Here is a 22,820-nt window from a genome sequence, read left to right as displayed (position 1 = left end):
CCTTTCTGTTTCGGGATTACTTTCCAGTCTTCAAGTGATTTTTTGGTTCACCTCAGAACCATCTTTAGAGGATATGAAAAGAAACTAGATCTGGTATTCTAATAAATCCCTAGCTTTTCCTTACTAAATCAGAAAGCTACATTCATTAAGATGGTATTTGCAATATTCCTACTTATGCCTCCAAGTACTCTGTTTGACTTTGGTCACTTTTCACTTTGAAATTCTTCCTTTCTATTGGAAATTAAACCATATGCAAGACAGAAAGGCTTCACTCCACTTTGAAACATACTTGTACTGCTTGAGAGTAGAGAAGGCTATATTCTAGACTATGAGCATTTCTTCCTGCTTTTTGAGCAGACATCTCCACTCTTGCTGGACTGAAAACCTGACTGTGAACTATGAATGAAAATAATTCACTCAGATGGATACATATTTTGACAAGAATATTTTTTATTATTGAAAAATACACAAAGGTGAAAGGTTGCTGAGCAGCTCATTTTCCATAGTACAACAGAGTATTATAATAAAGAAGGAAATTTATCTGTTATATATGGCAGTTTACATTTCTAAGGCATTTAGGCTTAAGAGCACTAGGTCTTGCACGCCTAGGTGCATTGTCTTGAGTTTAAATATACTGAGGCACACCAGGCAGGCAAAGGATTTGAAACTATACATTAACACTTGTTCATGCATTTGTGTCTCAGGATTTTATTCCCTACCCACCTCATTCATTTATTCTTTCACATGAGTTCTGGAGTTGTTCATAGAACACTGGAAATTATCGACTCTTCAAGAGTTTGTTTACAATGACAACACCAATGGGACACATCAAACAGAACTATTCCATGGATACATTCTGTCTCTTACCAAAATGAGGCTCCAGTAAGAAAAATACTGATTTGCAAAGGCACAGTGGAGACAGGTTTAATGCATTAAATATAACATGAATCATTCACAATAACAAGTTTAGTGTTTCAGGGAACTTTTGTTAATACAACACAGTTGGTCACACAAAATACAAATGCTTCTGTTGATTTGTCTTGGCAACTCAGATACATCAACAGTGCTAACAGTTTAACAGCTTTGTTCTCATCTGACAGAAAATAATGGCAGTTCTGCAAGGCAAATGTTAAACCTGACCGTATGTATTTATTAGTTCCACAGTGTTTTGACAGATTATAGGAGATGGAACTCAGAGGATGCTGACACGCTCACCAAGGGCTTTCATTTCTGTTTCTTCAGTCTCAGGACTGTCACTGTGGCTAGCACTTGGATTGATCAGGTGTGCAGGGTACTGCAGCCCCTGCTCGCCTGCATACTGCTCCCACCTCAAGTCATCGCTTTCATGGGTGATGTAGCGCTCCCCGATTTTGCATTCCAGCTCTCGCAAATCTAACCAGGTCTGATAGTCCTGAAGAAGAAATTCCAAAATATTACCAGAGAGATCATTACAATCAACATGTTGTTTCATATGTTGTCAGTTTCCACAATCTATGAGTTACCCTTTTCCTTCTACTGTAACAGCACTGAATCTTTCATCATGTATCCTCAAGTGCCATCATCGGCACCAAAACCAACCTATTTACCTAATCTTTGCAAATACATACTGTGTATATGACACCATGGATCAAAGAGTAGGCAATTAACGTTTGCAGTCAAGCAATCATGAATGCTGGTATTCCTTTGAAATTCAACGCCTACAAATAATCCTTGAGTATTTCAGAGTATTATTTTTCTAAACTTGAAATTCAATCTGAAAATAATAAATATTTAAGAGAATAGAAGCAGATGTATATCCTTTGTATTTGCCATGCATTTGTTCCATACGTAATAACCTAGCATTTAAAAATATAGCTTCTAAATGAGTATAGTGCATGACCAGATTGGCATCTATTTGTACATTTATCAGGATTACACATACAGATGCTTTTGAAATCTGGTCCTCTGAGGTCTGTTATGATCCTTGGTTTATTTATTTATTTTTGGTTTTGCTTTTGGGTTTAGGGGTGTGTGTGTGTGTGTGTGTGTGTGTATGTGTGTGTTTATTTCCTCTATCAAGTAATCCTGGTAGAAAAAAATGTTTAGAAACACTAAATTGTTATTAAATCTTATGAAGTTGCATGCATTTGAGCAAACAAATTGATATTAGAATAATCACACTTAAAAAATTATTGCAAAAGATTTCTAAATATCAAAATCCTATAAATATTTAGAAGTTCATTCAGCTAACAAAACTCAATGATTATTGTTTACCTGTAGCCAAGGGTGGCTCAAAGTCTTATCCACACTGTAGCGCTTTCTCATTTTTACTTGCAGCAAATTGTTGATAAGATCAATGGCTGAAAAAAGTTAAAAAAATTATCAGCAAAAATAGATGACAAATCTGGAACATATGCATAATTCATTTATAGTTTATTTCACATCTGCTATTTCACACAGTTAAATGCAGCATAGTGACAAGGAACTAGAACATAAAAAAAAATTCTCTTAAGAATTCTGAAACCTTGGCCTTCATTTTATTTTGGATACTAAAAAAAAAAATAATAAAGTTGGAAGTAATTGTGGAAGAAGTATTAGAATATTGTATGATATGCATTTCAATTTGTCTATGCTTTAATATATTTTTTAGTTTAGAAATTTTGTTTATATATACATCATTTAAATATGTCTGACAATATGGGCAGGATAAAACTAATATTCAAGATAAAGTTTTTACTAATTTTGTTATAAAACATGCTGAATGTTTGAATACACACAATGGTTCACACAGTATTGAATTAAATGACAGACATCTGAACATCTTATTTGTATGGAAAAAATACAGCATAATAACATGGTTCATATCTCATGATAAACCTGGAGCCTGAAAACCATAAGCCCAAGAAGAAAACACTTTAATTGCTTTTACTTTGCTTTTGATTTTAAAAATAACGAATGTGTGGAATTACATCAACCATCGTAGACTTTCTAGAAAGTTAGATAGAAAGAAATCTATCTAACAAGAACTGTTCTCTGAGGGTTAGAACCATAGTCCCTCTGGCCTAGTACTCTGCCTGTGACTGGGATGCCTATGAGTGTAATTTACAAAGAAAAAGTAATACTTATCATTATCTAGTGTGAACATCATCCTAGTTACCCACAGTACTATGTGATGGAGTTTTCACTCTCCTTTTCTGGACATTACATTTTCAGTATACATCATCAATGTTATTTATTAAAGTCATTCCTTCACACTTTTCATTCTTGTAATAATTTCCGTGTTTTATTTTAAATTTTAGCATTTTCTTCCTAAAAAGAGCTTAGTGAAATCTGCCAACCTAATGGAAGCATTTATATATCAAAGGGCTGATTTTTGCCTTAACCTATCCTGGGCATTATATCTGAAAGTTGGCTCTTTCTACGAAAAATCTTAATCAAATAGGGATTTCATTTATCTTAATCAATAAATGAAAATGAAAATTAACTCCTCATCTTTCCCAATCACTAAGCCTTGAATCAGGCAGCTTTGAATCCACTTTTTGGTGTGCATCAACCTGCATGGACCTGAAGATACAGTCTGTCACACAAGACCAGAGGAACAAACTGCTTCCTTGAATCAGAATCCTTCCTAGTATCAGGCAAAGAAAAGTGACTTCTACAGTCTTTTGGTAACTGAGAATTTTATCTCTATGATGCTAATATTCCAAGTATTTGCCTGCACTGAAGGGCTGTAGAATCAAACATCAAACAATTATTTGGAGAAACGAAATGTAACAACACACATTTAAATGTTGCCTATGCCTATACACTCTTGCCTTACCTAGGATGCCTGAGAAAATACTGTACTTAGTACTACTATTTTCATATTCCAAGCATGTGTTCTCAGAGAGCTTTTGAAAGTATAGATCTCTTTGTGAACTGCACATAGGTCATGTGCTTTAAAATAGCCATTCACATGATTTACTCACTGGTGAGAAAAATGCATCTTCCATTCTTGCTGCTGTGAAGCCACAGAGCAAAAATGGAGGACAAGGAGTGAAGGGAGAGCTTATGTGCTATTGCAAGCATGCTGCAGCATTTCACTGCCCCAGACACTGCAGGAAATAAATTCATGCCATTAATTCACTCATTCTGTTTTGAATTCTATAATTAGAAAGGTAGGAGTACAGTAACTCAACAAAATATCTGGTTTGTGCCCAAATGGGCCCCAGCAGTGAACCATACTGCATAATGGGGAGGGAAGTACTATCAGAGGGGAAACTAGAAGTGTCTGAAGGGAATGGAATAAGTGCAAATGAAAAAATTGTTCTGCTGAATGAAGCATGCAATCATTAGTCTGACTATGCCACAGCACCCAACCCAAGTGACCTGAATAAGCACAACGAGGCAATGACAAGTATCTCCAAGAGAAAATGTTTAAGGCTATAAGGAGAGAATTAGAGGAGATACACATGTCCGTCTGTATAAATAAGTGTGTGTGTGTGTGTGTACATATATTTTGTGGGTTTGGAAGCATACAACAGAAATAATCAACTATTAAATGTTAGTGCCTGTATCTAAATGTTGGGACCATGGTGTTAGTGAGAAAATAGGTCCATCATCCGTAGTTGAGAATTTTGTTCTACTTGTTACTTTTCTGGAACTCTTAAAACTTCCTTTTTATTAATCAAGTTGTATATAATCCAGCATTAACGATACCATCTAAAATGCATTTTACTAAACATTTTTGACAGTCTAGAGGTTTTTTTTTCCTTCCAATATTCCCTTCACTGGCCATGTCTACATTGCTACAATATTCATATATAAAATTTTCTTACATGTGTTATGTATGTATAAATCATTCATTTATCTGTTCATTCACCAAATCTTCCCTAAGTAATTACTGTTGGCAATTACTTATGGAATAAAAAGTTAATGATCAAGCCCTGGCCCTGAAAAGTTCACAATCTAATTGCAAAGGCATGTGCATGCCCTTCCCCAGACCACAGATTATATCATGACACAACACACCATTTTGAATCTTGGACCTTTAATTAATATCCTACTAGAAGCAAAAAAAAAAAAAAAAAAAAAAAAAAAAAGTGTTTTCTTTTTATAACTTACTGTTGTTAGTCCTGTTTATGTTTTAGATGCAATGGTGAACTTTATAACAATTCTTTACATCTTTGGATACAGTGATTCATTCCCCTTAATCTCATCTCTATAGTTCCTTCAGCTCTTTCAGCCTCCTTAGTCTTCCTGTACACCTTGATTTTAATGTTTACTAGCTTTACTCAATGTCCTTGCTAAATTCAGTGATCATCACTGACCAACATTTTCCTTATTAGCTGCCAATTTGATTTACACACAAATATATTATTCATATAGCATGGGACTGAGAGGTTTTCATTCTTTTTTTAAAAAAAAATTACATTCCTGGGCCAGGAATGGTGACTCATGCCTGTAAACCCAGCCCTTTAGGAGGCCGGGGTGGATGGATCATGAGGTCAGGAGTTTGAGACCAGCCTGGCCAATATGGTTAAACCCCATCTCTACTAAAAATACAAAAATAGCCAGGTGTGGGGGCGCGCACCTGTAATCCCAGCTACTCAGGAGGCTGAGGCAGAAGAATCACTTGAACCTGGGAGGCAGAGGTTGCAGCACTGAGCTGGGAACATGCCACTGCACTGCAGTCTCGGTAACAGAGCGAGATTCCGTCTCAAAAAAAAAAAATGACATTCATATTCTTTAGTCCTTATAACAACACCTTGAAAGTAGTTATTATTTTAATCTCCATTTCATATAAAAGGAAAACTGGAAGCTTCAAAAGGTCATGTAACTTGGTCCAGGTCAGATAGCTCCTAGGCAATACAGCTGAATTTGAAACCCAGGGGGACTGGACTTCAAAGCCTGTGCCCTTAAACACTATGGCAGACTGCCACCATATTATACCATTAACTCATCATTATACATGGACAATAGTCTCAAAAATTAACTAAATTTTTAATTGTGACAGTCATGATAATTAAATTCTTAGTTATGTTTCTGTTACACTTTTATGTGCTTGAATGCAAAGATGTGTGTATGTGTGTATGCACATCTTCGTGACCATAGCTCCGAATGTGATATGACACTCTCATGTCAGAGGGTTTAATTCTCCTAGCCCATCTGTTATGTATTAATTCAATTATTAAAACTTTTTTCAGGATAAGGCTTAAACATAGGGCTTTCTGACTCTATCATAGAACACTGCCAGACCTATCAATTATTGTTTGAGCAAGTCTAAAAAAGAGGCAATGCTTCCTCCTAGAAGTATTCCTATCTAGCTCATATTTATCATCTTCTCCAAAGGCTATTTCAGGCGATTTTTTTTTCAAATGCTTTATTGTCACTGAGACACATCGGTTCTTGGTAAGACTCACTCTACCAATCTGAAAAATCCTACTTTTTAAAAAAGTGGAGTTATTCTGCAATAATACATTCTAAGTAAATTAACAGTGACAAATACTTTCAGTCATTTTCTTCTAAGAGCCAAATTTTGTTTTCTAAATATTTGCAAATCATCTATTTAATCATTCATTCATTCTAGAATTTTGTCAAGGGTAGATACTAAGCTTCTTGTTGAAAAATTTCATAATCCATTCTTTCCCCCTTTTAGAAATTCAGACAACTCTAGCTTATCTTAAATGCCTTGGTATCTCTCTCATTTTATCCATGGTTTATTAAAAATTACAATAGCTCTAAGAGCACATCTATTAGTTTCTTCAATATGCAGTATGTCCAGCTCTGAACATTTACCCATCTTATAGCTGCTACTGAGTGCACTTTTGTGATACTTCCATTTCTGGTAGGTGCCACCTCCCAGCAGAGACTGCCATGTGTAATTTATCAAGTATAAAGACACTAAGACAAGAGAAAGAGGAAGCCAGTTGTAAAGGAGCAGTCAGTGTAGTAAAGCTGGAGAAGTCACAGCAGTCCCAGAAAAGAGCCAACAATCAGGGAAAGAAGCCCAATTGGGGTCTCAAACCCACTTGTGAAACTAAAATAAAAATTCAGAATTCAGGTCTAGAGTGAATGTGGTAGGACATGCATTTGCAACGGCAGGAGAGTAGGGGAGACCAATATGAAATTGGGCCATTCTATCAATTCCTCTCAAAAACAAAGTAAAGGAGAAAGGGAACATGGTCTGGTTGTGGGAGGGAGGAAAGTAAGGAGTGGAATAGAATAAAATGTCATAATCTGGCTGCAGATTAGGGTGCTCATGCCCAAGTTGGGAAGGGTAGAAGAGCGCCGAAACTCCAGTTTACTTGCAGCTTCATAAGGAGTTGGGTCCTTTAGGAATCTGGAGCCTATGCAAAAGAGATACTGGGGGAAGAATGCCTCAGAAATTCTTGGTGCCATGGACCTCCTTCTATAAAAACAGCAAAAGGACTATATCCAAATACCTAGGTTTCTTGGGGTAAGATATATTGCAACATAGTGAGGTCTTTCAGTGGTTTCAGGCAATACGCAGGTGCCATTTAAAGAGCAGAGATGGAACAACAGCCAAAGCAGTAGGGGAAATGAGAATCCTTTATTCTCTTGGGTTCCCTGTACCCTCTTCCCCACTTATATTCTCAGTTTGAATATCCCCACCCCCACCACTTTTTTCCTGAAGGACACAGGAGTAAAACAGGCTTTGGCTAGTTCCTCCTTCTTTTTGCAGTAAATGTGACACCAACTTTGTGGTATGATTGTTTTCTGATTATACCTGGTCATTTATTCTGGAGGATGAGTCTTTCTGACATTATTCTGAGAATTTTATTCTCTTTATTCATGCTTAAGCACAATCCTCTCCTTCCAGATTTTTAATACCTTGTCTTAAATCTAAAGTTTCTTAAATAGACACATCCGGGCAATGTGGGAAGTCTTTTTTTTTCTCCTCTTATGGAAAAATTTTAAACAATTATATGGTGCAAATTTACATTTTTAAATTGTCTCCTCATGAGCAAAGAGTTTTGTGTTTTATAAAATGTCTCTAGCCATGAATTCGTAATAATGTTCCCTACAAGTTAAAAAAAAAAAAAGATATCTAGTGTTTGAAGTCTAATGTTTCTTTTTTTGCTACAATAAATTCTTGGCTAACACAGTTTCTCTCCTTCTAACTTCCTGTACAGCATTTTTTCTCCTTGCCCTATAGTTTAGAGACAAAAAATGTCAGGAAAGCAAAGAGAAAATTTTATCAACCATTCTCTTTTAGCAGAATGGGACTTTCGGCAGATATAAGGATAGCTGAAGTTCTGTGCAGCCTATTTGCTAGTGCACAAGAACACCTGAACACAGACAAAATTAAATGGTATATGCAGATGCTGAGGGCTTTATGTTTTAATATGAAAAGAAAAATTCATCAGAATATGATATAGATTTCATTTTCTTCTAAAAACAAAATTAGAATTATATTTGAAGTTACACAAACATTATTGCAGTCATTCTCTATTTTAAAGCAAATGCCAAGTATGTGAACACAACAGGTTCTTTGGATGTAGAAGGTAGATTTGCAGGTGTCATTGTTGTGGCTAAACTGAAGGGTATCCAAAGCTTGCAGAAAACCCTACAGAAAGATTCTAACTGAACATATTTAAATTCTTAATAGGTTCCCCAGGTCACACCTTTCAATCATGTTCCATTTCCCATCTTATTTTCTTTTATTATTTCAATGCATGTCTATCTCCCCACATTCTCATCATTAGATTTTAGCTCTTTTAAGGTCACACAGATTGGGTATTCATTTTTTTGTATATAAGTTTCATAAATCTTTAAAGTAAAATATATTTAAACCATAATACATTAGAAAAATGCTTGCTAAATAGCATTTGGTAGACCAAATATATTAATTAGAATTATATAGCCATTTTCTTAGCTCTTAAGTTTTAATACCCATATTATGTGCATATGGTTTGTATATTTTGGCTAAGAATATTTCTGAATGGTAGGGAATCACAACTCTACAAAATATAATGGATCATAAGATCAGTGACTTTTTTTAGAAAAACAGAATGATGCTGAGAGTAACTGCCATGTAGATTATGTTTATTTTACAATGTGTATTTTATAGGATGGAAATTACCTATGGAACCTCAAAGCTGATCTCTTTTGTCCAGATAAAGTATTTTTTTCCCTACCTTCTCTCCATCCCAAATTATTCAGGTATATTTTCAAAATAGAAACCAGATGAGAACAATATTCTGGTGATAGAGCCATCAAAATCAGCCTTCAAGCTCCTTGCCTTCAGGCAAATGTTTTCTCTTTCAGTTCTGCCTCACTGCCTGTCACAGTGTAGTGCTTAGTACTTCTCTCCCTTTGGTTTGCTTCATGCTGATGGGAAGTTGTGTGTTTATTTTAAAAATCGTTTTGCAACCCTTCACATTCCAGCTCTCAACCCAGCATGCTGTTGCTCAGCAACACTAACTGGGATGCTCCTCTCAGGGGCTGAAACCAGAGGCTGCCGGCAGCAAACAAGGCCACTGGAAATCATCATCTCATTCGCTCCTGAGTCAATTACTGGAATCCAGTGAAGTGCAAGACCTTTAGAGACACGACTGGGCATCTTTCCTTTTTCAGTTCTTTCCTCTGTAGAAAGTTATTCTATCAATGGTTACTTCTTTGCTTTTTATCCAATTTCATTTCCTTCTGAAAACTGGAGATATGATCTTGGAAATTATAAAATGCTTAAACACAAGCATACAGCAGCCTCCAAACTGAAGCCCAATTGATTCAAAATCTAAAATAGAAATCGAAATATATTTATTTTATTCTGATCATGTTAATATTGGACGTTTTTCATTTTAGTGTACAGTTAATTTAATGGACTACACACAAATCCTTTGGAAAGTTTTATTTTTAAATATTGATATTCAAACCAAAGGTCAAGTGAAAATCTTTAGGTGAGAATATCAATATTTGTATCAATATTTGTAGAAGTGCCTCAGGTGTGTGCAGCTGCAGTTTGACTCCAATGGCTGTGCTAGGTAGTGTTTCTCCGGCTTTTACATGCACACGAAAAATATTTAAGAGACATTAAACTGAAGATTCTGATTTCGTAATTCTGAGGTAGGGCCTGATAGTCTATATTTTAATGGCAGCTAGGAAATCCAATATAGCTGAACTTTAGAACACATTTTGAGTAGCAAAGAGCTAGAGGTATGAAAACATTTTGAAAGTGGTTAAAAACTGGCTTAATATTGCCCAAAGGATCCCTGAATAGATGGAAATAAATATAAAGAAAAGTATCTAATTATAGAGGTATCTGTCCTCAGCTCCATTGTGTTCAGTATCTGGAATGAAGAGATAGAAGGTTTTAAATATAATTTCTGCTCAGAAGTTGCAACAGGAAGAACAAATAAGTTGGATTACACAAATAATTTCCCAAATAACTACAGACTGAAGCAATGGGCCATGCTGGTAAGATAACTTAAAGGAGACAACTGAAACTAAGTCCTCTATTTAGGTCCTGCTCTCTCAACCCCCTCAAAAGGACTAAGTACAGAACTGGAAAATCTGGCTTATCAAGAATATACCTAAGAATGAATTCTGGGTTTTAAATCCACAGTAAACTCAGTATGAGCCTATTTATTATCCCGAATCAAATGTTATTTTATGTTCTGCTAAAAGATATGTGTACTTTGTAATGAGGGAAGTAGTAGCTTCACTTTACTCTTAATTAGACTCATTGACCCTTAAGTCAGATCAGCCGTGAGGTTTGACTATAAGAGAACATAGATAAAGCAGAGAGTGCTTGTGCCACAGTGAACGGGAGGCTGAACAAAAAACTGACTTGTGTGGAAGAAGAGAAGGCTGGGGGAGACACGATGACTGCTTTCAAGCCTCTGAGATGAGTCTTTATCTGGAAAAATATTAGGTTTGTTCTATTGGTGTGTATAAATAAATAAACATTTTTGTTTATTGTTTTGGGGTCAGATTAAAAAGAAACTGGGTTCCTCATGAAGCTGTGTATTTCCATCACTAGAGCAATTTAATAATATTCTAGATAATTACTCAGTGGATTGGCACTGGGGAGCACTATAGGGCTTAGGTAAGATTTTTAACATCCTATATTTTTAAATACTATTCTTTGTTGTTATGGAAGAAAGAGAGGTTATAGAATATTTAACCTTTGTTGATCTTCTAATCAGTCACCTCCACAAATACTCGGTTGTTATATATTTCAACTAAATTATGATGTACATTCAGAAGTGAAACTTTATACCTGGAATATGCAGGAAATATTTCTATGTTGAATGGCAAATAAACAGCCAATTTTGAGCATGTACAATGCCAATGTTCTTGCTAAAAACTCTGAGCTGTTTCTCTCTATAAATATCATTTGTGAGGGAAAATCTCATTAACTGTATTTTACTTGCTACCAAACTAAGTAATTCTTTTCCTAATGGGACATGCTTTTCAGATATCATCTTATTTGGATTTTGATTTGTATATACAAAAAAAAATCACTCTAGTGCTATGCTAGACATTTTTTGAATCATTGTATGCCTTTGGCTCATAATTGGAAAGTTCCTTTTTATTGTATAAAATTAATATTTTTTATTGAAATTAAACATAATTAATTCTAGAATCTTAAGTTGAGATTGTTTAGAGTGTTAAACCCCAGTGGAAGTTCTGACCTCCATAATTCACTTTACCTTATCAATTCTGATTAAATTTGCTGGCACCCAGTCAGCATTTTTAAGCAGTTCACTGGCTAGTCTCCTCGCCTTTCCTCCATGCCGTTATGTCTGACAGTGTGTTAATATGTTGACAAATCAATCTATTCATTAATATTCAGCAGACTTGCTGGATCTGCAAGGCTCATAAACTGTTACAAACACAGTTTAATTATTAAAATGACAATTGTCTTTCTTTTGTTTCTCGTACCATTGGATTTCTGGGTCTCATCTACCCGAGGCTTATTTTCAATAGGGTTATTTTTTTGTTTTGAACAATATGTTGTGAAAGAGGGACCTACAGCTGGTTCCTTTTCATGGCAAAGTGCTACTTCCAACTTAAGTGTTTAGCGTTCTGGAACACTGTTGGATTTTGAAAACATACCATGTGGTAATGGTGCTAGGCTTTTATTTAGCTTTGCTTTGTGTTTGTACTGGCTGTATTTTTCAATCTCCAATTTCTGGAGAAAAAACACATTTGTGACAAATTTTATTTGAATTTACCAAATTTGTTGAATGACAAAAATATTTTAATAAAATTTAGATGCCTTGATAAATTTAGTGGTATATTATTATAGCCATTCTGTGCCTTGAAAAACCCTGTATTCTGTATTGTATAGTTGAGGATTGAGGCCAATTGGAAGAATAAATTATAGCTGTGCTTATCAGGGAAAAGACGCATAAATACTACCATGGAGGTTGCCAGAGCACACAAGTGGAAGAAACTTACATCACTGGTTGTACCATCATAATCTGATAATTTTGCACTAACGGCAAAATTTTGCACTAAAGGCAAAATTATCACATTGTGATGCACTAAACGCATTTCCTATGCCTTTGCATTAATTCTAAAGTGTGTGTGTATTTCACCAAATGTCAGGGCTTCTTGTCTGGTCTGAATTCCTGAGAATACCGACTAACCATGTGACTCTGATGCTGAGCAGAAACAGCACAGCAGGTGACTCGGGAATAGGTGCTTCTTCAGATCTCACCTGTGAACACAGAAAATGATCTTTTGTCTGCAGGGGTCGGGGGCTCATTGTGAGACAATTTCCGAGGCTGCCTCTGTGTTGATTACTGCCTGCTTGCCTCTCTAATGGCATACAAAGGAATATCAAAACTCAGAAGGAAAAAAGCGGCAACTTCTCTGGTAATCTTCATGGCCCATTACTAACCTTTCTCAAATTTACTGTATGTCTGTATTTACTGTATATTGAACACATCAATTCAATTTGATAATGGAAATGTACTATGACTCTAACAAACGCTTTCCAATTCATCGCTACAGGTCTGTCATCATTCTCCCAGTGAAATGACTTGCACTGAAGCAAATTATATCTCACTTCACCAACTATACAATTCATACCACTTGGTTACCTGTGTCATTTCTTTTCCCCTTAAACTCTGTGGAAAACAACAGCTATATAATCAAGTCATATGTAGAAGAACACATTTAAGATATGTGTTATAATTCTGAGCAAATAAAGGAATGTAGGAAGAGAGAATTCATTTGACCTTCACACTTGACAGTTCCTCTTTGGGTGGACATGATAGTTTAGAGACTTAAGATTGCATCTTTTTTCAACTGCTCAGTCACGTTGCAGTGATTATGGAAAAAGAACTGTAATCCTACAGGTCATGAGTGACTGTTTACGTACAAATATTATATATTATTTCAAATTTCAGACAATTTTACACCATACATGGAAAAATTATAGTTATATAAAAGGTTGTACTCTGTTTACTCCATTTATCATTCACTCCATGCCCTTTTATTTTTATTATTTTTTTTACAAAAGTTATTGCATGCACCTGATAAAAGATCTAAATCAGTAAGACAAATACAAAAGGGAAGAAAAAAACCTTCTTATATCTCATTATTAGATCTGCTTTCTGGAAACTACTTATTTTAACTATTTAAAATTTTTCTTCTGATTGTCTCCATACCTCTAAATAATAAATGCAGTATTTTCTATACTTGTTTCATTGACTCAAAACTAATGCTGCACAAAATGATCTATGAATCAGTGCTGGTCTGAACTGTTTATGATGAGATAAGTACATAAAGCGAGACTAAGTCTTTGGAAATATTTATAGCTATTTAACATCGCTATCACATTTTAATTACATTTTATAAAGTACTAGTTCATATGTTTAGAAATTAAAATAAGATAAAACTGGTCCTTTATCACAGGTAGTTTGGGAAGAATCACTTTGAAAAAGTGTGATTTCTTTCCATCACAGATGAATCCTTTCGCTCCAGTTTTCCCTATCATGTTGTTTTCCTCCGTCTCCCAATTAATTTAGATATATTAAATTATTATACTGGCCACTTTCATAACTTAGAATAGTGCCTGGCACACAGTATGGAGAATACATATCTAGATACATAGACATAATATATATAGATAATATATGTAGCATTTATTAAAAACTTTAAGCTTTTATGGTTAAATTGTATGTTAAATGATACACATAAACACATGTAATAGCACTGATTCCCTTAGGCAGAATCCCATTATGAACTCTGTGGATGCTAATGCTCTTACAGTTCTCTTCACTTCTTTGTTCTCCTTATTCCTGGTGTTGTAGAAGTTTCATTATTTATATTCTTTTCATAATTATAGTTAAGTCAGACATACTTGGTTTATAGATCATATAAAATTTAAAATTAATAAGCAATATGTGGAATAATTTATATACAATTATTAGCTGAGAAATTCTAGGTTACAACCCATATCTCCCATAGCCTCTACTTTAAACCTATACCCCAAAAATAATTTAAGTTTCAGAGAGATTCTCTTTTCCCACATTCCTTTATTTCATTTATTTATGTTTTTGAGATGGAGTCTGGCTCTGTCACCCAGGTTGGAGTGCAGAGGTACTTGCAGCCTCCGCCTCCTGGGTTCAAGCAATTCTCCTGCCTCAGCCTCCTGAGTAGCTGGGATTACAGGTATGTGCCACCACAGCTAACTAATTTTTGTTATTTTCAGTAGAGATGGGGTTTCACCATGTTGGCCAGGGTAGTCTTGAACTCCTGACCTCAGGTTATCTGCCCATCTCGGCCTCCCAAAGTGCTGGGATTTCAGGCATGAGCCACTGTGCCCAGCCCTTACATTCCTTTATTTGCTTAAAATCATGACACATAAGTTAGTTGCATCTTTATTATGCACGACTTCATTATACAACTTTTTGTATTTCCCTGGAGTTTATAGTGTTTTCATCTTTATTCCTGACAAAAGACACTTGTGCTTCTTTTTGTATTCTCTTTATTTTCATGGCAATCTATACTAGAATATATTTGACATTTTGAAAAAATTACATGTCCTGATATTGTATATCTGATTAAAAAGATGATATAGATACAAAAAGATTTTAGAAATGACAGCCATTTATAAACCATTTTATAAATTTTATAATTTATCTACCTCTGAATATCAGAAACTTAATTCAAAATTGTTTTAGAGCTCTATCGACTGTCAGTTATTTCAGGGGATTTGGGCTTCAGAGCAGCATTTTTGAATGGGTAGTCCATGAACCAGAGACTTCTTATACTCTCAGTGCAGAACGGCAGTTTAACGGGGTGGAGCCTAGGAACCTCCATTTTTAACTAGCTCCTCTCATTAACTGCTGGCATGCTAAAGTTAAAAAATGCCTGCTATAACTCTATAGCTAGATCATGACAGGTTGTTTAAAATAAGCCATTATCAAATAGGCTCTTTGGCAAAATTATTAGAAATCCTCCTGCCTTAAAAATATTCTTGTTTTGACTAATAGCTAATTTTTCCATATCCCATTTCTAAGCTCTACACCCCTGCGACCTACTTCTTCAGTCACAGACTGAGTCTTGCTTGCAATTTTCTGGGGTTTTTAGCATTGTCTGGGATTCACCCTTATGACATACCAGACACTACAAACATGAGGGATACCTTGATCGATTTCTTGTTTTTATTTTTTAAAACACAATGGAAGGCGGGGCACACTGGTAAATGATAAGGTGTAATTTTCCTTAGTTGCACCTGGTCATCTAAAAATATGGTTAAGTGATACTGAGCTGCCCTTTCCATAGATAAAGAAAATTTGCCTTATCAAGTGAATATTTGGTGCACGAGGTCTTTCAAGGAACTGAGAAGGGTAACAGAATGAATGTGTTGACCACTAAGCCTAACCCGGTATGAGATAAGGTTGTAGATGAGAGCGAGGCCATGTCTAATTACTGATGAGTAATGAGGGATATACTGGATGATGACAAATGACCACTGAGACAGCCATAATGATGAAATGAAATATGGTAGAACATACAACACTGCCTTAGGATAGACTGAAATATTCCCATACTCTTTCTCTATGATGAGCTAGACTCTCCTTTTCTGCTACTGTTTGTAAACATTCAATTCATGCTGGAATGTTTCATTTGTATGCATGCATTTTTATATAGTTATATATGCATAACTATATATGATGTATGTATTTTGTTACATATTGTTTATAATGTATTTTATAATAATTTATATTACTTAACTATGGTAAGTATAGTTATACATAAACGCATTCAGTTATATAACTTCTTACACAATTGTTTTATATACATGAATGCTTACATTGATAAAAAACTAAATACATACATACAGATAGACAGAAAGACTATGTAAAGTGACTGGGAAATAGAAAACGATCTGTGTTTAAACTAAAATAGACATGCCAATCACTGTGCTAAGCAGTTTCCAGCACAATCTCATTTAATACTTACAATTACCCAGTAAGGTAGGAATTAGCATCACCATATCAGAAAAGAAAACTGAGACCTAAGAGAATAAGTAATGTGGATGAGATCACCAAGATACTAAATGATACAGCTCGCAACTCAGTTCTTTATCATAACATGATCCTGTTTCCCAGTACTTTTAGAAATTACTAAAATTTCTGTTGCTATTCTAGCTCTATGCCTGTGAAAGCATTTAAAAAATTTAATGTGACAGGATGGCTAAATCCATTAGGAAGATAATCAAGAGGCTGTCAATATCCTGGTTAAGAGCATCTGCCTTGGAGCCAGCAGACAGGATTTGTACCCTGGCCCTACCCAGACAAGCTACTTAACCCTCTATGCCTGCATTACCTAATCTTTGAAATGGAAACAATAATAAAACAAGCTTTGTGTAAATACTCAAAGGCTGGGGTGATTAAACAAATTCACATATGTGGTGATTAGAGTAGTGCCTGGCTACAGGGCAAATACTGTAAAAGTGTGAGCTATTCATCTTTTTTTGCTTTCAACGTTTAATTAATTTTATAATCTCCATTTTACTGGAAACACAATTTGCTAGGTTTTCTTCAAATTTTCTCTCGTTTTTCAAATCATTCCTTATTTTGCACATAAAACATCTACTTTTATTAAAGGACATCTGTTAGTGCTTTTGTGTTTGTTTTAGACTAGCATCTTTTCCCTGCAGGAACTTCCTTCTTCTCCTGGAGGTTGTCATCATCATCCATATGGCCAATCAGGGCCAGGCTCAGCTGCATGATTGATTGTTCCCTGGGTATCAAGAGAGTTAACCATAGCCAATCAGTTCCCCTTCCAGAGACTCTACAGCTATAGAGAAATGATTCCTCTCCCATTCTGAATCATGGACAATAAAGAGTAGCACATAAGCTTGGAGCTGCTAGGGTATCATTGCTTTAAGAAGTCACGATAAAGTAAAGCAGAGCTGAGAGACTGAAACATTAACACTTGAACTTTAAGATCCAGCTGAATCAGAGGTTTACTTTTTGGACTTCCCAGTTGTGTAAGCCAATAAAGTATCTTACTTGCCTAAGTTAGAGATAGGTTTATGTTATTTAAACACTAGAGTCCTGTTAATTCAATGATAAAGTATTAGCAAGCATATCTCCAGAATGCCAGTACTTAGCTTATTAAATCATCTTAGCAGGAACAATTAATGAGTACAATATTTCTATAGGTTTCTAAATATCAAGCCATAAAAATTAAGTACCCTTTTGGTATAGAACAATATATAGTGTAAAGAATGGAGACAAATGACAAATGATTTCCAGTCTAAATCCTTGATTTCAAGGTCTTGAAACCTTTCTTCATTCTCTCTAATGCAGAGACTAAAGCAAATCACTTATCAGAGGATTGTTGTGAGAATCAAGCAGCACAATGCTACTCAACCACCCCAATGTAGAGGTATTATATTGTATCAAGTCAACATCTACACTAACAGAAAAAGCACATGGTAAAGGAATCTATCATTTGGACTCCTGTATGCATGTTATTAAGATCTTACCTTATAGCAACACTTTCTTTTGCTTTTTCATGCCAGGAAAAAATACAACTAGCAATATGTGCAAAGAACACCAAGGAAACCTTCACATTGTTTCTAAAATGATACCATCAATCTTTGGTTACCAGCCAGGGCAAGTACTTAGTGTTCTGCTGTCCTCCACCTGATGCAAATTCTTGGCTCACCCCACACCTGCCTTTATAGATGCCTTTCATAACGTTTACCTCATGCAGTTTTTGTTAGAACCTCATTATGTAGGCAGGAATCATTTCCCATTTTGCAGATGAGGAAATGAAGCCCAAAGAAGGTAAGAGATGACTACTCACAATGGCTGATAGGACTCTGTCTCAAACTACTTGACTGTTGACCTTTCATCTTTGTCAGAATCATGGAGGTACTTGGGGTTTTATTTCCTCAGATCTGAATTCTCGGTGTTTCTGGTATGGTTTAAAGTATCCTGAGACTAAAAATTGATCTAATATCAGTTGTGACCACCCTGTGACAGATACTATTAATAGTTTTGCCGGTTTCTCAGGTCCTACAAGCTTAAAATTAAAATTATTTGGTCTCAACTACATTATAACTTCTAATGATGGAATTATTTGTTCTCAATAAGATAATGGGATAGAACCTGAGCCAGCAACTACTTTTATGACACCTTAACTGATATTATGATGTAATTTAACTAATTTTTCTCTATATTCAAGCATGAGTTCTGTTCATACATCAGCAGCTAGATAACTTTTTTTTTTTTTTTTTTTTTTTTGCCATTCAGAGCTTTAGTTTGCGTTAACAGTATAATGCCTGTGCCTCCAAGGCAAGAGAGAGCCATAAGGAGGTACTGAGTCATTTGGAAAAGTGAGGTTCTATCTCCCATCTGAGTTGATCTCCATATCACTTCATTTGAATGGGAGGAAATTTTTAGTGCTTAGACCTTTCTACAGTCAAGTAAAATCCTAGTCAAATATAAATGACTTTTGAATTATCCTGCATGATTCCCTGTTGCTAAAATGCTATGTCTCTTTCCTTCCATTCGTCAGTGACTGGCTTAAATTCTGTCTCCTCTGAAAGTAGAGTCCTAACTGGTCAAGTACACAGCGATTCTCCTTCCTCTGAACTTAGAGGCCCTGGTTTTCCACCTATGTAACAATTCAAGGAAATAAGTTATCATTTTATCCAATGTCATATAACTCATCTCCCCAACTAACATTCAAGTTCTTTGAAGCACGTCTGATATTCTGTCCTCTACTTTTGTATTACCTACCAAGTACATATATTGTGATTTCCCAAAAACTGTTTCCTGAGCCTTTGATATCTAGTCCTCCAGAGTCTATTATTAGTGATAATTAAAAGTTCATAATTTATAAACATTTATTTCTGGCCTGAATAGGTTTTGTCTTAATAGGCTATATAGCTGCATAGTAAGTCAAATTTTCACAAAAGCAGAGACAGGGACATCACTTGTTCCACTACTCCAAGAAAAAAAGTTTAAAAACATGAAGGTTATTTCCCAATATCCAATTTCTGTACAACAGGAAAATGTCTGATTGGCCTCAGTGATACTGCAGATTTGTATTCTGATAACAGGATCAAGTTATTTTACTGGATTTCTGGATTAGCAGTATCAAGCATAATGGTTAGCTCTACTTAGATGTAATGTTTCCTATCAAGGGTACTGGTCACAAGGTTATTTGATAATTCTCTCTACTCTGTCTCCTGGGAAAGAAACATAATTACACTTTACTATTCATCTTTGTTGAATTATGACAAATATTTAATTATTCCTTTGGCACGCATGATAGTTCTTTTGTGTGCCACAGGTTCCTTTAAGATATATCCATCTACCTATGATTTGCAACTAATTAGAGGATGTTAAAGGTTGTTGCTAATGGTAACTTAAAGCTCTGATAATGGATAGCTCTTGCTATTTAATACCATTAGCAGTCTAAGAACTTAATTTATCCTAGGCAGTTTATATACTCTTTTCCCATTTCTGTACCAACATATGCAGTAACAGGCATCACATCAGTGAGGTTTACAAATGTACTAGCCTTTTCGCATGGTGAATATTCGAACAAACAGAATGAACCTAGAACTAGATATTGCCTGTAAACTAGAAAAGAAGTAGGGCTAGTGGTCAAAGGATGTATGTTCAGACAACCTGGGTGTGAATTATGCCCCTGCTACATACTAGCTTTGTATTTTGAGCAGTGGTGTCACTGCTTTTGCTCAGTTTTTTCACTTGAAATATAGCCATAATAGTAACATCTATCTTATGAAATTTTTTATAAGAATTAAATACACTCCACTGAAGGTTAACTGAGGAGCTCCTTTCCGAAGTACTGAATGAGTCACTTTCTCTGCCCTGTAAGCCCCTGCAACTTCTTTTAAAACAATTGTTTTATTTAAGAAGAATGAAATACTTATTAAGAATATGGCTCTAAACAATGCAACATTGCCAAGGTAATTTATTCTAAAGAAATTATCAGAGATAAATACAGGAATAATACATCAAGATGTTATAATACTGAACACGGAGAAATAACCTAAAAATTCCAGGGGAATGGCCAAGTAAAATACTATACATATTTTAATGCTAAAAACAAAATCAGTAGACAAAGAATTTGGTAAACTAATACATGTAATATGATCATTCAAGTATCAACTATCAATGTCATAACGTTCCTGTGTTGATAATTTTAAAGTTTTTAACACAGAACTAGGCACATATAAGTAAGCCCCTACAAATAATTCATTATTACCATTATATTAAGTTATAAATATATTCCAAGGAAATGTACCAAAATACATTCTATCTGGTTGTTCACTTACTTCTTTATATATATATATATACACACATATATATACACACACACACACATATATATATATATATACAAATATATATATATATACACACACACATATATCTCCCTAATTTCTGTTATGTATATGTGTTCCACCCCAATTAATTTGTGTCTTTGTGTCTCCACTCTGGTGGGCACTTTACAATGAGCATTTATCAAGTAATAACTTACAGTTAAATTCATTTAAATTAATAACATAAACACATAAGGATTAGATCATTATCATTTTTGAATGGAAGATATTACCTTCATGAGAGATTTCCTTCCAGGGATTTGGTGGATACATGAAAGCTGCATTCTGAATTTGGTCATGTATGTCTTCATCTTCATTAAATGGGAATGTGCCACTTAGGCTTACATAGATGATGACCCCAACAGACCACATATCTAGAGACCGATTGTAGCCCTTGTTCCTTAAGACCTCAGGTGCCAGGTAAGCTGGGGTACCCACCACTGACCTCCGGAAAGACTTCTCTCCAATGATCCGGGCAAAACCAAAATCACAAAGTTTCACCTGTTGATAAAAGGATTTGCAGAAATACTCAGTTCACAATTGTGTGTCTGTATCTCTTGGTTCAGATTCACCAGATACAACCATAATACTTTAAATACTTTCCCTTTACAGTAAATGATATGGATTTCTTAAAGTAATAGGTAGTTTCCATTTTAGGTATTTGAAGACGGTGGCTCATGTAGTGATACAAAAGTATGTTTTCATTCATAAAAATATCACCTAAACAGTCTCCCTTGGCAGGGTGCAGTAGTTCATGCCTGTAATCCCAGCACTTTGGGAGGCTGAGGCAAGTGGATTGCTTGAGGACAGGAGCTCAAGACCAACCGAGGCAACATGGTGAGATCCCCATCTCTACAAAAAAATTAAAAAATTAGCCTGGCATGGTGGTATGCACCTGTAGTCCCAGCTATTTGGGAGGCTGAGGTGGGAGGATTGATTGAGCCTGGGAGGCAGAGGTTGCAGTGAGCTGAGACTGCGCCACTGTACTCCAGCCTGGGGCAACAGAGTGAGACCCTGTCTCAAAAATTAAAAAATAAAACTAAAAAAAATGAAAACAAGTCTCCCTTCTCCAAAAACCGAGAGACAAATATGAAGGTAAGTGTACTCAGAAGTGGGTGGTGTTGTTTACAAGGCAGGAAAACATAATGCAAATCAGGAAAGTGATGACCACTCAAGGGCTTATTATGAGCAGAGGGTGAAGGATAAGTACAGAGATGTCATCCATAATAATCCTCAAAATTAGCTCTGCACTGGCACATATGTAGGCAGGACCAGAAGGTGTTAGGGAAGCAAGGCAGGACAGCCACATCAGCCAGGCCATTTCAAATCTAGGATTCCCTGTGGAGATATTTGGTTTCCCACTCTCTAAGTTGAGGAAAGAAAAAAAGTTTTGCCCTTGTCCTTGAGAACAACAATGAGGTTTAATATCTTGCCCATTAGTGAGCTGGTAACATCTCTGGGACTCAAGTGTTGTCACCTATAGGCTACTTCTGGAAAAGCCAAAAGGCAGAATGAGAAAGCACATTTGCGTATAATTAAGGTAGGCTTCACCAAAAAGCCCAACTAACAAGACCACAGTTCCAAAGATACAAGAAGGTAACAAATGGATGAAAACGAATATAAAACACTTGAAACAAGTAAAGGTTTTAAGGGAAAAATAGAAGGTGACAAGATGCTACATGGAAGCTAGCAATGCTGTAAACTGGCTTTTTGCTGAGAGAGGCTTTTATACTTGCCTGAGGAAAAGGATCAGCTGATGCTAGCAACACATTTTCTGGTTTGAGGTCACAGTGAACAATATTTTTAAAATGAAGGTGCCGCAAAGCCACGAGTATCTATAAAGAAGAAAAATCGCCAAAATAATTTCATTCCAGTGTATGAATTTCAAAATGTCTTCTACCAGTTAAGAGGCCAAGAAAAAACACTTGACAATGAACATTCAAACTCCTTTATATTCAAGACCACTGAAATGAGCTGGATTAACATAGGTTTCTAAAGAAAT

General features: G+C 35.5%; 1 protein-coding gene across 3 annotated transcripts in view; it reads right to left on the bottom strand.

Annotated features, from left to right (window-relative positions):
* Window positions 1-430: 430 nt before the first annotated feature.
* PRKD1 (protein kinase D1) overlaps window positions 431-22,820 on the bottom strand; it is a 347,836-nt gene continuing 325,446 nt past the window's right edge. For 2 of the 3 annotated variants that reach the window (XM_032242645.1, XM_032242646.1), the window contains exons 16-19: window positions 22,555-22,653; window positions 21,052-21,319; window positions 2,254-2,339; window positions 431-1,411 (exon numbers count right to left, since the gene is read on the bottom strand). In XM_032242645.1, the coding sequence (XP_032098536.1) occupies window positions 1,193-1,411; window positions 2,254-2,339; window positions 21,052-21,319; window positions 22,555-22,653 (672 nt within the window). In that variant the 3' untranslated portion in view covers window positions 431-1,192. The remainder of the gene's footprint in view (window positions 1,412-2,253; window positions 2,340-21,051; window positions 21,320-22,554; window positions 22,654-22,820) is intronic. The other variant, XM_032242647.1, reaches the window with a different exon arrangement.

Source organism: Sapajus apella, unplaced genomic scaffold (genome assembly GCF_009761245.1).
Source record: "Sapajus apella isolate SASKATOON/1434 unplaced genomic scaffold, GSC_monkey_1.0 scaffold50, whole genome shotgun sequence".
NCBI lineage: Eukaryota > Metazoa > Chordata > Mammalia > Primates > Cebidae > Sapajus > Sapajus apella.
Note: the sequence above shows the minus strand (reverse complement) of the source record. Positions and strands in the feature narration are given on the sequence as shown.